General features: G+C 44.4%; 1 protein-coding gene across 1 annotated transcript in view; it reads right to left on the bottom strand.

Moving 5' to 3' along the window:
* The window catches only part of ptprt (protein tyrosine phosphatase receptor type T), a 1,196,058-nt gene that overhangs the window by 305,170 nt on the left and 876,608 nt on the right, over positions 1-14,280 (bottom strand). The window contains exon 23 of the mRNA XM_034165958.1: positions 2,008-2,117. Coding sequence (XP_034021849.1) covers positions 2,008-2,117 — 110 coding nt within the window. The remainder of the gene's footprint in view (positions 1-2,007; positions 2,118-14,280) is intronic.

The raw sequence follows: 14,280 nt of genomic DNA, 5'->3' as shown, positions 1-14,280 counted from the left end.
TTTCTGCATAAATAAATGTTATCCATTCTTTGTGCTCAAACGCCAAAGCAGGGGCAAATCCAGATGGAATGGGGCATGGGGCAGGGATGTGCCCCCCCCCCCCACAACACCCCTAGATTAAAGGTCCAGTTTTGAAGCCTCTTTTTACTACACCTACTAATACTACTTAAAATAATAATAATTTCGACAAGTAAAATGTTTAGAGAGAATTTACAAGAATTTCCTGTGCCGCCGCACCGCACCGGCTGCGTCCCGATGCACGGCCCCGTCCGCACGTCTTTCATTAAAAAATCTCCTTACAATAGAATATCCAGATAAAATGCTGAAACCGACTTCTTCTGAAACTTCTCTGTTCTCTCACGACGTCCTGGATCAATAGAGCCTGAAATGTGGAGGTTTTCAGCTTGAAACAGGCTGACGATGGCGCCTGGGAGCACTGCATGACGTCTCGCACCGTGGGAAGTCCTTAAAGCGACAGTATCACCTCAAAATCTCTCATCAGCCGTTAAAATTTTCAGCGAAAACCAGCTTAATTTTTCGAACCGTGTCTACTTCGATGTGTCTCACAGGTTTAGAAAAAATTTTGATCAAACAAAGCGCCAGTCTCTTCTCAGACAAAGGAATTCCGACGAGGGGCTGGACGACTCCTCCCACAAGGAGTGCTCACAGGCGAATGACCGTCACCGACAGGCGTGGAAAAACTCACGCACTGCGCATGAGGGGTTCAGCATGTCTGATGTAAAAACATATGATGAATCCATATAGTTTTTGAAAAAAATAAAAAGGACCTATACTTTATTGACAGACCTCGTAAATGTTAGAAAAATGTTAGAATGAATTTAATAGTTACATTTATAAACAATGTAGGTTAGAAATTGCAAGTTTTACTGTTACAGTGCTGTCAACAGTTAAATATGAGGTCAAGAAAGAGGTCTTTATTTTACTTTTTATAAAACAAGTATTTATTTTCATTGAAGTCAAGAAAGGGTGACTATAAAGTGAGTGGTATCATTGTCATGTTGAGGTGGGTTGTTGTCGACAGCTGGGGAAAGTAACTAAAAAAGTAACTAGTAATCTAACTTAGTTACTTTTCCAATTGAGTAATCAGTAAAGTAACTAAGTTACTTTTTCAAGGAGTAATCAGTCATCAGTAATTGGATTACTTTTTCAAAGTAACTGTGGCAACACTGCCTGTGACAGACTGGCATCCTATCCAGGGAGTACCACGCCTCACACCCTATGACTGCTGTAATAGGCTCCAGCTCCCCCCCCCCCCCCCCACCAGCACCACCACCATCCGATGTTGGATAAGTGGTTGAAGATGAGTGTGCGTGTGTCCAATCTGACAACACGCATAATTTGTGCATGCTTGCCAGTCATGGCTTTTGGTGAGTGGCATGTTGAACTATATAGCTGGTGGTGATAAATCTTGTTTAGGAGAAGTTGGCAACAGTGGCTGCTGTTAGTGTTATGCTTATGGTGAATAAAATCCCCTTGAATGTCAAAATGGAGAACATTTCAAAAATATCTATCAACTTGATATTCAGAGGAAAATGCATCAACATGATAATGTTCCACGTGCGTACACTGAATCCCAGCCCAGCATTTGTTGACGGCATCACAAAAAAATGTTTGTATATGTGTTGCATTCACTCAAAAATGGATGCAGGACACAACATAAGTCCCACACACTGTGTGTTACACCCGTGTTTCTATGAAGCATGCGGTGGTGAAGACGGGTTGCAGAATACGGGGGCTCATCACTCCTGAAGGACACGTGGGTGCATTAGGAGAACGGGAACGGACAGTTATTAATGAAAATGCACATCTGTGACTCAATATTTCCCTCAGATTTTATATGTACATATATGCCGGGAAGATTGATGAATTTGTTATCACACTGTTTGCAGCTGCTGACCTTTGGCCTCTTCTTCAAATCTCTAACGTGTTGGTGTAAAAAGTGATTCCTCCTCTGTGCTGGATACGGGTCTCTTTCTTTCTACCCACCTCGTATTCCTCCTTGAAGCCGTAGCCCTGTCCACATTTCATCTGGGTGATGTGTTGGAGGAGGTCAGCCACACGGATCGCTGGCTGGAACTGGCCTGCCTGGAACTGACCTGCAAGAATGCAAACATTTACAGAGACAGAGATGAATAATCAAACGGGAGGATGGATCTGGAGGTGGGAGGGAGAGCACGGACGCATATGAATGTCATAACAACTAAATCACCAGTTAAATACACACACACACGCACATGCACACACACACACACACACACACACACACAAAATACTACTTGTAATTCTTCAGATTCCTTTTTCCAGCCCCGTTGCATCGTTTTTGGTTCAAACAGTGCACAGCTACATAATAGGACTTCTGCTATATAATCCACTTACATAAAATGTTACCAAAACAGTTTGATAGAAGCTATAACGTGCATAAATAAAGCTGTGGCAACTTCTGCAATACAGGTAAAATGCAGATAACAGAATTCTTTGAGACAAAACCCTCTAAAACAATGACTTGATGGAGATCAGCAGTTCATAGCAGTGTTTTTGACATCCTGTGCCCAAAATAGACTTTCGCACCGAGAGGTGCGCGTTGGCCGCTGTGTTGTTATTCCTTTAAACTTAGCCTACACATTAAGGGATGGACTTAAGAACCTTTACATTTTGGCTTTTCCAATATCAGGGCAAAACGTCTTATGACAGCTTCTGTGGACAGACAAGAATCAAAAGTATTTTCCACAGTATAAGCCACTTTTTCTTTTTTTTTTTGATGAGATTGGGAGATCCTCCAACTTACTGTGAAAAATTCAGCACTTTTGCATCTGGTCTGTCCACAGAAAATAGAAAATGTATAATCAAGAACAAGATCAATAGGTTACAATGACACAAGTGATGACGGAGACCAGACCGGGACGAACTAGAGATTTTAGCAGGTGAGACTCATTCAGCTGTCTGTGTCAGTCCCGTGTCCCCGTTCATTTTTGTCCACAAATATATAAGTGGGGGTTCTGTTTGTAGCAATGAGGAAGCCTCTGGGAGGCCACAGGGGGCTTCTGATTAACAAGAACAGCTTTTAAAAATGCACAAGCATGTTACGTACAAACTGAAAATTGCTGTGGCCGTGTCTCCACACACACACACACACACACACACACACACACACACACACACACACACACACACACACACACACACACACACACACACACACACACACACACCAGGACACACATGCTCTATGAGCACACACCAATATGCAAATAATCAATGTTTATGAGTTCAATGGTACAAATATTTCATGATGGTTTGTTCCAGCTTTCAACCACAATTCAATATTTATTCCACTGAAAGAATGTAAAAACATTCAGTATTTGTTTTATATAACAGCTAAAATAGATCCTTGTCATTTGATATTTTATTAATTTTTATATACCGGCTGAGTGGATCCTTGTCATTTGATTGGTGCTTTGCATATCACGTGACATGGATTATTCATCCCATTTGTGTTTTATTGCATTTAGAGTACAATTTGGTTCCATATGTTTGGTACCATTTCCATCTGCGCGTGCGTGCACACACACACACACACACACACACACACACACACACACACACACACACGCCGTGCACTGACTTCGTGTTCTTCCAAAAAAAAAAGGCTTTGTGTAGTTCCACAGTCCAGCAAAAAATCGTGGCAGAAATTTGTCCAGCTTTTCAAATTTTCATCCTAAAGCCCCCATCACACATAGCAAGAATGTGGAGGAACCATTCCGACACCTCAAATATTGCCATAATCAGACACAGTCGGGACGAAAAGAGGCGTGGTCAGCCATATCCGAACACATCCGGACTGCCTCGTGCACAACTGCAGGATGCAGCCCAAACATATTTCAAACAACAGTCAGATGACACAGACTGCTGTCAGATGGCACCAACATTGGAGCTGTCACTCACCCACTCACTCACCCACGCAATCAAATCTCCACTCGTCCTCACATTCCCAGTGCTAAACTGACCTCTCATCAGTGTGTGTCTCAGATGACGGAGTGCGCACATGTACGTGCTCTACGCATGTACATGTGCACAGGTCATCGAGTGATGAGTGTGTGTCCACTCACCTGTGCACGTGTGTTCACAATGGCTGAACAAGCCATGTGCCATGTGTGTAGAACAGGTGCTCAAAGCAGTGTGCGAGTGTGTGGCCGAAATGTTCACACAGCTGCGTGTATATGTCTTGTTAAACGCTGTACCAGCCACTCCGCGTGCGCACGCAAGCACTGGAGCTGTCCATCCAGAGAATGCAAAACAGGCTGACAGCTGTCAGTGATCGCCTACTGTTAGTCCGGTGAAAAATCCCTTTCGCTGTTTGATCAGTATGTACTTGAATTGCTAGATTTTATTTGTCTGGCTGGACTCCGTAACTGCTGTTGAACTATGCTGACAGTGCACCAACTTCCCATATGTGCACAACTTTCAGATGTAGCCAGTGGTCTTTCCTTTTATCTTTTTTCTTAACTCTTTTTGGTGTAATTTTACTTGATATGCATCTGAACACAACTGTAATTGGATTATCGTTGTGGGACAGCACTTCACATGGGATTTATTCATACCAGAGGTCGATTATGTATTTGTCATCTGATCATCTTTTCCAGCACACAGTGCAGCGGGTGAAAGGGACTTGACCAGCTGTCTGCACTGTGCTGTGGAGCACGAGGTACTGGAGGTGAGTTACATGTTTATTTATGTCGTCATGTGCTGGGCAAACATTTCCACATCATACCTGCTGCAGACTTAGGAGGTTTACAAGGTCTGTTAGAAAAGTATCCGACCTTTTCATTTTTTGCAAAAACCTGATAGATTTGAATCACGTGTGCTTGCATGAGCCAACCGTGAACCTTCGTGCGCATGCGTGATTTTTTTCATGCCTGTCGGTTGTGTCATTTGCTTGTAAGCAGCCTTATTGTGTGAGGATGGGTGGAGTTGCTCATCATTTTTTCTTTGCAAGGAAATGGTGGAACTACTGGAGCAGTGCGATTGCATCAAATTTTGTCAGAAACTGGGCGACAGCCAGGTGGAAACCATTCGGATTATTCAGATGGCTTTCGGTGATGATCCTCTGGGCATCACACATATTAAGGAGTGGTACAACCGGTTTAAAGACATCTGCACAACGGTGGAGAGCGAGCCACGCTCCGATCGGCCATCAACACACTGAAATGACTAGATCATTCCAATGTGAATGCTGTGGTGATGTGGGACCGTCGTGTGACTATCTGAGAAATTGTGGAAGAGGTGGACATCAGCACTTTTTCAGCACATTCCACTGTGACAGAAGATTTTGCCACGAGAAGAGTTGCAGCAAAATTCATGCTGAAGGCTTTGGCACGAAGCTGATGGCGCAACAAAAGCGCCACCGTGTTGAAGTCTCACAGGAAATGTTGTGACATGTTCACCTCGTCCACAATTTCTCGGATAGTCACATGACTGAAAAGCCACCGAAAGCCGTCTGAATCTTCCGAATGGTGGAAGAGCTGGGCATGTTACAACATGTCCTGTGAGGCTTCAACACGGAGGCGCTGTTGCTGCGCTATCAGCTTCGTGCCGATGAATTTCGCTGCAACTCTATTCATGGCAAAATCTTCTGTCACAGTGGAATGTGCCGAAAAAGTGCTGATGTCCACCTCTTCCACAATTTCTCGGATAGTCATATGATGGTCCCACATCACCACAGCGTTCACTTTGGAATGACTCGGTCATTTCAGCATGTTGATGGCCAACCGGCGCGCGGCTCGCTCTCCACCGTTGTGCGGACGTCTCTAAACCAGTTGTACCACTCCTTAATCTGTGTGATGCCCAGAGGATCATCACCGAAAGCCGTCTGAATAATCTGAATGGTTTCCACCTGGCTATCGCCCAGTTTCTGACAAAATTTGATGCAGTCGCACTGCTCCAGTCATTCCGCCATTTCCTTGCAAAGAAAAAATGACGAGAGACTCCACCCATCCTCACACAAAGGCTGCTTACAAGCAAATTGTTGTGTGGGCCGCCAGAAGAGGAGGTACTGCTGGCCCACCACCAGAGGGTGCCCTGCCTGAAGTGCGGGCTTCAGGCACGAGAGGGCGCTGCCGCCACGGACACAACCAGGAGTGACAGCTGTCACACATCAACTCATGACAGCTGTCACCCGTCATTTCATCACTCCATAAAAGCCGGATGTCATCTCCACCTCGCTGCCGAGATATCATCTACCTGGGAAGGTAATTCTCTGCTGTACTGAAAACTGTGTCATAGTCTGAACTCTTTTTGCAGCCGCTTTCCTGTTGTGTGCCTTATCTGCTGGATTGGCATTTGGTGTGAACAGCGACGGCTTCGCTTCACACCCAAACCAGATAAGTGGTTAACAGGAGCTGCAAGAGTGTGTGATTAGAGGTGGAGGTGACTTTCCACCTTCTGACTGTTTTTGTTACTGGGTGTGCACACACCCACATCTCACTGTTTGTGCTCCTCGCCAGCTGTACCAGATCCGACAGTCGGGGACGGTGATCACCTGGGAATTCGGGACTTGGCGGCTCCAGTATTCACCAGGTTCGGTGGCGGCGGAAATCGTGTGGTTCCGACTCTTCTCAGGACAGACCTCTTCTATCCTCGAGCCTGCCCACATGTCACCTTTGTGTATTGACTGCTATCAGATTCTGAGATTGTCTGTATATTCGTTGTGCACATTCACAACATTAAATTGTTACCTTTTGGCTCATCTACTGACCGTTCATTTGCGCCCCCTGTTGTGGGTCCGTGTCACTACACTTTCCCCAACACAAATGACGCAACCGACAGGCGTGAAAAAACTGATGCATGCGCACAAAGGTTCAAGGTTGGCTCATGCAAGCACACGTGATTCAAATCCATCAGGGTTTTGCAAAAAAATAAAGGTCGGATACTTTTCTAACAGACCTCATACGTATAATACGTAATACATGTGTTACAGCGGTGACATCCCATTCAGCGGCATTGTGGTGCTGCACCGAGTCTCTGACATGCGCACAGTGCCACATACATATTATTACATAACATTTTCTTTGCCCTCCCTGGCCGGGGTCCAGTGGAGGTGGACAAACGTAACACAGCATGTCGGGAGGCTTTGTTGTGACCGATCAAACTCAGAGCTCAATCAACCGTGATCAGATCATCTCAGATACTGTTTTGATGCCGTCAGAATATGTAAACTGTGGTCAGATGGTCCTCAGACTGCACATGGACCGCCAATGGATAGGTGTCCAATCTCGACGGCGCCCAGAGGGTTTTGAACAAGTGCATCTCACTTGGGGCCGCCGGTGGGGCCGCCTGTGTCGACTTCCGCAGATGGCTGTCAGAACATTTTGGAACTGACACTTTTCGGATGTGTGTCAATTCAGAATTCTGACACCATTCCGCATGATTCCGGCTAAGTGTGAGAGGGGTATAACAGCTCCTCATGCCCCAGATGGCTTACAGTGGAGTGGATTTGTTTTGTTTTTTTGTGATAGAAGAAGTTGCAGCATCAATTAGCTCCTTCAAATTGCTGTCCGTCAGCAAAACAAATTCCGCTATCTTTAGCTCAACTCCACCCCCGATAGTGTGAGCACGCAGTGATCGGGGCGTGCAATAGCAAATTTCATACAGCACCAAAATTCTACATTAAAAAAGAACTATTGCATGGTCAATGAAACACAACAGCAAATGGTACAAATAATCCATGTCACCATGGGCGGCGCCAAGGAGGCACTAGGGCATAGGTGTCAAACTGATTCCAGAAAGGGCCAAGAGGGTGCAGCTTTTCTTTGTAACCACCCACTGCACCAGGTGATCTCACTGATTAACATCACTTTGAGCAGATGGAATCAGTTAATCAGTGAAATCACCTGGTGCAGTGGGTGGTTACAAAGAAAACCTGCACCCTCTTGGCCCTTTCTGGAATCAGTTTGACACCTATGCACTAGGGGGGTGCTAGGGCTCCCTCTGGATTTGTCATAGCACCCCCATGAAAATAATTCCTAATTTATTATTTTAATTTAATTTCATCCCATGTTTTTAAGGCCTTGTCTACATTGAAACTGAACTTCTGCTATACAATCTTTTTCTTTGTCATTTTCAAAAAGTGTTCCATTTGTTGAACTTTCCTACTCAGCCCCTGGACCGTGGTTCAGGAGCATAGGGGAAACATTCGGTTGTCCTCCAGGGCTGAACTACTGTAGCTTCAGGTTCAACAACCCAATCGACTCTGCACGGCAGCCAGTGAACAGATGGACGGACACACTTTACCCTTCTAAGCCTTATTTTTTATTATGGCAGTTATTAACCAAACACTTCTTCCTCAAAGGTGGGGCCCAGCATTACTTCCCCTCTAACTCGTTCCCCTTTGCAAGGGTGGCCTCGAACCAGATACTCTTGTCCAGGTTCTAGCACCACAGTTCGTGACACTCTTACTGCATTTGACCTTGACCTTTTCTCCCCCCCTTGAAAATAAGGTACTGCCTCACCAAAGAGCACTATCTTCTGATTTTCACAGTCCAGATGTGCTTTGGCTTGAACCAAGAATGGGTGGCCCAGCAGAGCACTAGGAAGTGCACACTCACTTCATGGCGGTTGATCTGTACAGGGATGTAAGCCTCACCGAGCACAGGCACATCACCAGGCCCGATACCAAGCAGAGTCTTTGTGATTGATGGCTGGAGTGGAGGCCGCTCGGCAGGGTGGAAGGCATTGTAATAGAAAAGTGATAGCACACTTTTCTGAGCCGCACTGTCCAGCACAGCACACACATCCAGGTTATGCACTCTCATGTGGATGCTCATTTCTTGACTTGGTGCTTTTAGGTGAAGCACAGCAGGGCTCTGGGTTTTGGGGGAACTTGTTGAAGCTTGGGCTTTGTTAGCGTTCTTTGGTGAGGGGCAATTTCTCCTCATGTGACCCCACCCTGAACAATTGTGACAACGAATCTCCTCCCAGTTCGTGTTTTTATGGCCCCTCCCCTTATTTGGCACATATTTTAAGTTCAAGGAGGACTGCGGGAAATGTAAACTGGTGTCAGGAGGTCTGGGTTCCCAACTGGCTGCTTGTGGGGCCACTCCTCTTCTTCTGCACCTTCCCTGATGACAGCAGTGCGGGTCCTCTTCTCGTACATGGTAGGTACCCCTGAGTGCATGAGGTCTGTGACATATGCCGCTGCCCGTTTGGTGGTCTCATGATGGTGGGCTATATGGTAGGCTCGGGCTAGTGTTTGGGGCTGTTCCTCTAACAGTTTCTGTACCATTTCTGTATCTCCTACAGCATTAATGAAGACTTCAACACCAATGGAGTCCTGCTCAGTCTCAGTCCTGTTGCTGTAGGCTACGGACACTTTCTCATAGATGTCATCCCTCAAGACATGAAGAGCCTCACCTGGTTTGCGGATGCGCCGTCTCAGCTCAATAGCCACTGCAGCTGCATTCTCTGAAGAAGGGCCATATGCAGTCTCCATTTCCTCCACCAAGCGGCAGTAATCCCACTGTGATGAGCGGGGATTTCTGTGTACTACCGCTCCTGCTGCACCCACCAGACAAAACTTTAGCTGGATGGCTTTAGTCTTTTCTGACCAGTAATTCGCTTTAGCACAACTTTCAAACCGGTGCAGGAACTCTTTCCATGGGGTGGTGCCATCATATTGACCGGGACGTAACGTTGGAACTCGTTCTCTCTGATCGCAATCATCCTCACTTTCTGATGAAACCTGGTGATGTGCATGCCGAGACTGATTTGTACATGATTTTGGCCGCACAGATTTGGGTGAAAGGCTCTTTAGCTGCACAGTCTGACTGGGCTTTTGCTCTGGTGAAGGTTCACAGTCAAAGTCCAGTGGTATGTTACAGTACGGAGCCTGCGGCCCTGGGCCTGTGGGGCATGGGGGGTTACATGCAACTGGTGTACTCTGGCAGAACCTCCCCATATGGGCAGAAGGGAAAGGGTTTGCATAGGCAGCAGTTGAAGGCGTAGCTGCATGCTGCATTTGGTGGTTACATGCATGGTAACATGGTGCTTTATTCCGTACGTCACAGTCATGGAAACAGTACTTTTGGTCAGCGAAGGGGTTTGTGCTGGAAAACTGGGACACGTGAAGTTTGTGTCCCTCCTTGCCTCATTTCAAATGGCTCCTCTTCACAGAAAAAGGGATTCACACTTCCAGGTCTCTCATTCAGCTCACCTACATTATCCTCTTGCTGTCCTCCAACTGCAGTCCCCGTCATGAACGGGTTGGAATAATTCATTTCATCCCCAGTAATGCGACTTGTGTTTGCATCAGCAGGCCGGCAGCTAGCGGCTACTGTTTTACTTAGCATCTTGGGCTTGCTAGTCGGATAGCAATTATTGTCCGTATCAATTTGCTGTTCATCGCTCACCACTGCAACTCCAAGTCCCTTCGTGGTCGCCAATGTTGAACTTTCCTACTCAGCCCCTGGACCGTGGTTCAGGAGTGTAGGGGAAACATTCGGTTGTCCTCCAGGGCTGAACTACTGTAGCTTCAGGTTCAACAACCCAATCGACTCTGCACGGCAGCCAGTGAACAGATGGACGGACACACTTTCTAAGCCCTTCTAAGCCTTATTTTTATTACGGCAGTTATTAACCGAACACTTCTTCCGCAAAGTCACACTTTTCTCTTTTTTTAAATATTTTTCTCTCTCCCTGCTAACATGCTATGTTCCACACTCATCTCCTCCCGCTCAGCCCGCCACACACGCACACACTGACGTCATCACAGCATGCAGAGCTCTCTCTCTTAAAGGGGAAGACTCCTCAGTATTAGCTGCTCTCATAACACATTCAACAAATATCTCCGTTCTCACAGATGCAGTGAAACCGCGTGAAAATGCTGTAGTACACATGCCAGGCCTGTATGTGGCGCTGTAACGCTACTACAAAAATGGGGAAGAAGACATGGGCTAATGTAGCAATGAAAGCTAACACTTTAGAAGCCAGCTCATGGATAAAATAAAGTCTTCTGATCTGACCTGTTGCCAGAATTCATCATCACAGATGAAAACTGTTGTGCACATGACACCCTTGTTTTGGAAGATGATGTCTGGAAATGCATGAATTAATTTGAGTTTTTAAAGAAGCCCCTCAGTGTCTCTCTGATCTGGGTGAGTTTCTCAGCCTGAGCTGGAGGACGCCGACACTTTGTCCCACCACCAAGAAAAAAAAAAGCTAAATTAGACTGTTAAATGACACTGTTAACAACATGTTACAGAGGCAGGGCGATGACATCATCTTTTCAGTTTTCCACAGTAAGACACTTCTGGAATTTCCAGATTTATGTGATTAGATAAATATTCCACTCATAAAAGAAAATAAACATTAATCAACAGAACTCACTGTTTTACACAAAATGAGTGTAATGTGATGTTCAATGACATCACATTCAACAATGTCATGATAATAATAATAAGTCGCCTTTCATTAATAAACATCTCAAAGGGCTACAGGGAAAAAATAAAACCAGGGATAAATAAGAGAATAAAAACATAAAATTCTAAGATAAAAACAGCCACCAGTATGTAATAAAACCAAAATAAAATAATAAAATAGAATAAAAAGACTAAGATGCAACAGATTCACATTATTGAGACCTGTGCTAGGCCTGTCTAAACAGGTATGTCTAGAGACTTTTTTAAAAGCTTCCACAGTTTGTGGAGCCCTCAGATGATCAGGGAGGGAGTTCCAAACATAAGGGGCAGCTGAACAGAAGGCACATGGTGTGAAGTTTGGTGCAAGGGGAGACGGAGAGGATTGGTGTTGTATGAATGGGAGGGTGTGTGGGGAGTGAGGAGGTCTTTGAGGTATGTGGGGGCATTGCCATGGATGCAATGGTGGGTGATGAGAGCAATCATAAAATGGATTCTGTAGGTGATGGGGAGCCAGTGAAGGTTATGGAGTATAGGTGTCATGTGGTCCTGTTTACATACTCTCATCATAATTCTAGCTGCATTGTTTTGAATGTATCGGAGCCTTTCAAAGTTTTTGATCCCAAAGAGCAGGGAGATACAGTAGTCAAGCCTAGAGGAGACAAAGACATGGGTGAGTTTTTCAGCATCAATGATGACGTCGTACTGCCTTGAGTGTAGTTTCAAGTTGTTGAAATGGTTCAGGTTTTGTTGCCCAAATATCCAGGAGTGGAACTGAAAAGACGTGAACTCTGTGTGGCCTGAAGAACTACCTGAGGAACAGCAGCAGCCCCAGACAAACCAGTGATCCGGTGTAACTCCTGGCAATTACCCCTCAGAGAACACGACCTCTGGACAGCAACCAAATCATTGATGCTTTTGCTCTTAACTACAACAACAGGCACATTGTGCTGTTATGAAGACATCAATGGTAGGTGAAAGATTTTCTCTGCCTGCTGTTGGCATTTTTTCCTTTAGGCTACAGGCTACACGTGGAGGTCTGTGAATATTCGTATAGGTTTGTGTGTGTGATTTTGGTCATTCTGTATGTCATTAGTGAGTGTCGCAAATGAGAATGTGGCTATGTGTGCGCAGTGGTGGGCACACTTCCAATAACCCGATAACAGATAATTATCAAAGATAATGTTTTCATTATCAGATTATCTTTTTAGATAAATTTAAAAACCATCATCGGAGTAATTATCTTCCGATGAATTACCGTCCGATAACTTTTAGACCGATAACGTACTAAACTAAGCTGAACAGTGAAAAACATTTTTAAAACTGTTAAAGCTGTTGAGACCTACCTCTTTAAAGTTTCCTAATAGGCATGTAGTTCTACTCTCTGCAAACAGAAACCACTCTATCCTCTGTAAGCAAACAAGAACTGGTGACCAAAAAAAAAAGTCATTTCCTTTAACACCATAATAATGTAATCGCAATGTCACCAAGTCATCCAGAGGCATACATGTTTAACTTATGGTTCAAATTTTAACCACTCATTTTAGACAAGTTATTTAAAATTATTGTCATGTCTGAAGTTTATAAAGTGAAAATATCAGATATATATAAGTAATTTTTAAGGTTTTGTGAGCACATGCTGTGCCAGGCAGCAATGCATTATGGGTAGCATAAGGTAATCTCAGACGTTCATGACAGGACAAATGCATTTCAGACACTCTGTTCAGGGTCCACAGATAACAGCATTAGCCTCTAGTGCCTAAAACTCTCGTGAATATATTTTCTGGGTTTATAGACGTTAGTGTATTTGCGTTTGTTAAATTACACCCATCTTAAATGTTGCAGACATGGATTATCTGGAATTTTGACATTTTTTCAAGGCCGCTACTGCCATCTACTGGCCAGGAGTGTTCATGGCAGTATTAAACGTCTGGGTACATGGCTGCTCTCAAAGTGTTGGTATTGTCCATTGTCCAGGCGCTTTTTGTGTGTATATATTTGTTAACTTTGTATTCTAAAACTACGGTTAGAAGTAATTCCGACTCCTTATCGGTCCACACGAACGAGATTGGCGCCATGTTTTTAGTTTTTGTGGAAGTGACGACAAGAGAATAAGGCTCCTGATTGGATAGAATTTTAATCAGTACTGCCACCCAAAGGTTTGGCAGACTAATTACAACACATTTATACGGTTCGATGTGGATGGATTTTTTTTTAAACGACGTAGTGTGGATGAAGTTTTTTCCCCAAACTGAAAGGGTAAGATATTCGGTTTTACAAATACCCGACAACGTGTGTACATGGCCTTATGTCTGTGAAAGGCACTATATAAATAAATTTACTTACTTACTTACTAATATTGAGTGCAAGTTTTACAACATCATAAAAGTTTTAAAACATGCAACTGCGATGACACTTCCAGGGCTCCATAAAAATGCCTGTTTTTACAAATAAAAATGGAATATTTTACAAAAGCACATTTATCTTTAAACCAACACACGACACACGTCACATTAACGTGTTGGTTTACATAATGGATTACTGAACCAATTACTGTTTAGCACTTTTACCTAGAATGCTTTGCGGTCTGTGTTTGTTACAAAACCTCAGAAATAGTGCCTTATTCAACATTAAAAGATATGTTATATTTTAACTTTGTACAAATGACAGAATTAACATTAATAGTGTTATTCTATCAGTATTTTCAAAAAAACATAAGTTAGTATGACTTTATTTTTCAAGACCTCCGCCTGACCGGAGTGTTGAAATTGATAGGGAACTGGCCTTATGGCTGCTCTCAGTGTGCCTCTGTTGTGGGAGCACTGTTGTAAACAAGAGCTTCCAACAGGGGCAG

This window comes from Thalassophryne amazonica, chromosome 3, assembly GCF_902500255.1.
Source record: "Thalassophryne amazonica chromosome 3, fThaAma1.1, whole genome shotgun sequence".
NCBI lineage: Eukaryota > Metazoa > Chordata > Actinopteri > Batrachoidiformes > Batrachoididae > Thalassophryne > Thalassophryne amazonica.
The sequence above is the reverse complement of the archived record's forward strand: the minus strand, read 5'-3'. Positions and strand labels throughout refer to the sequence as shown.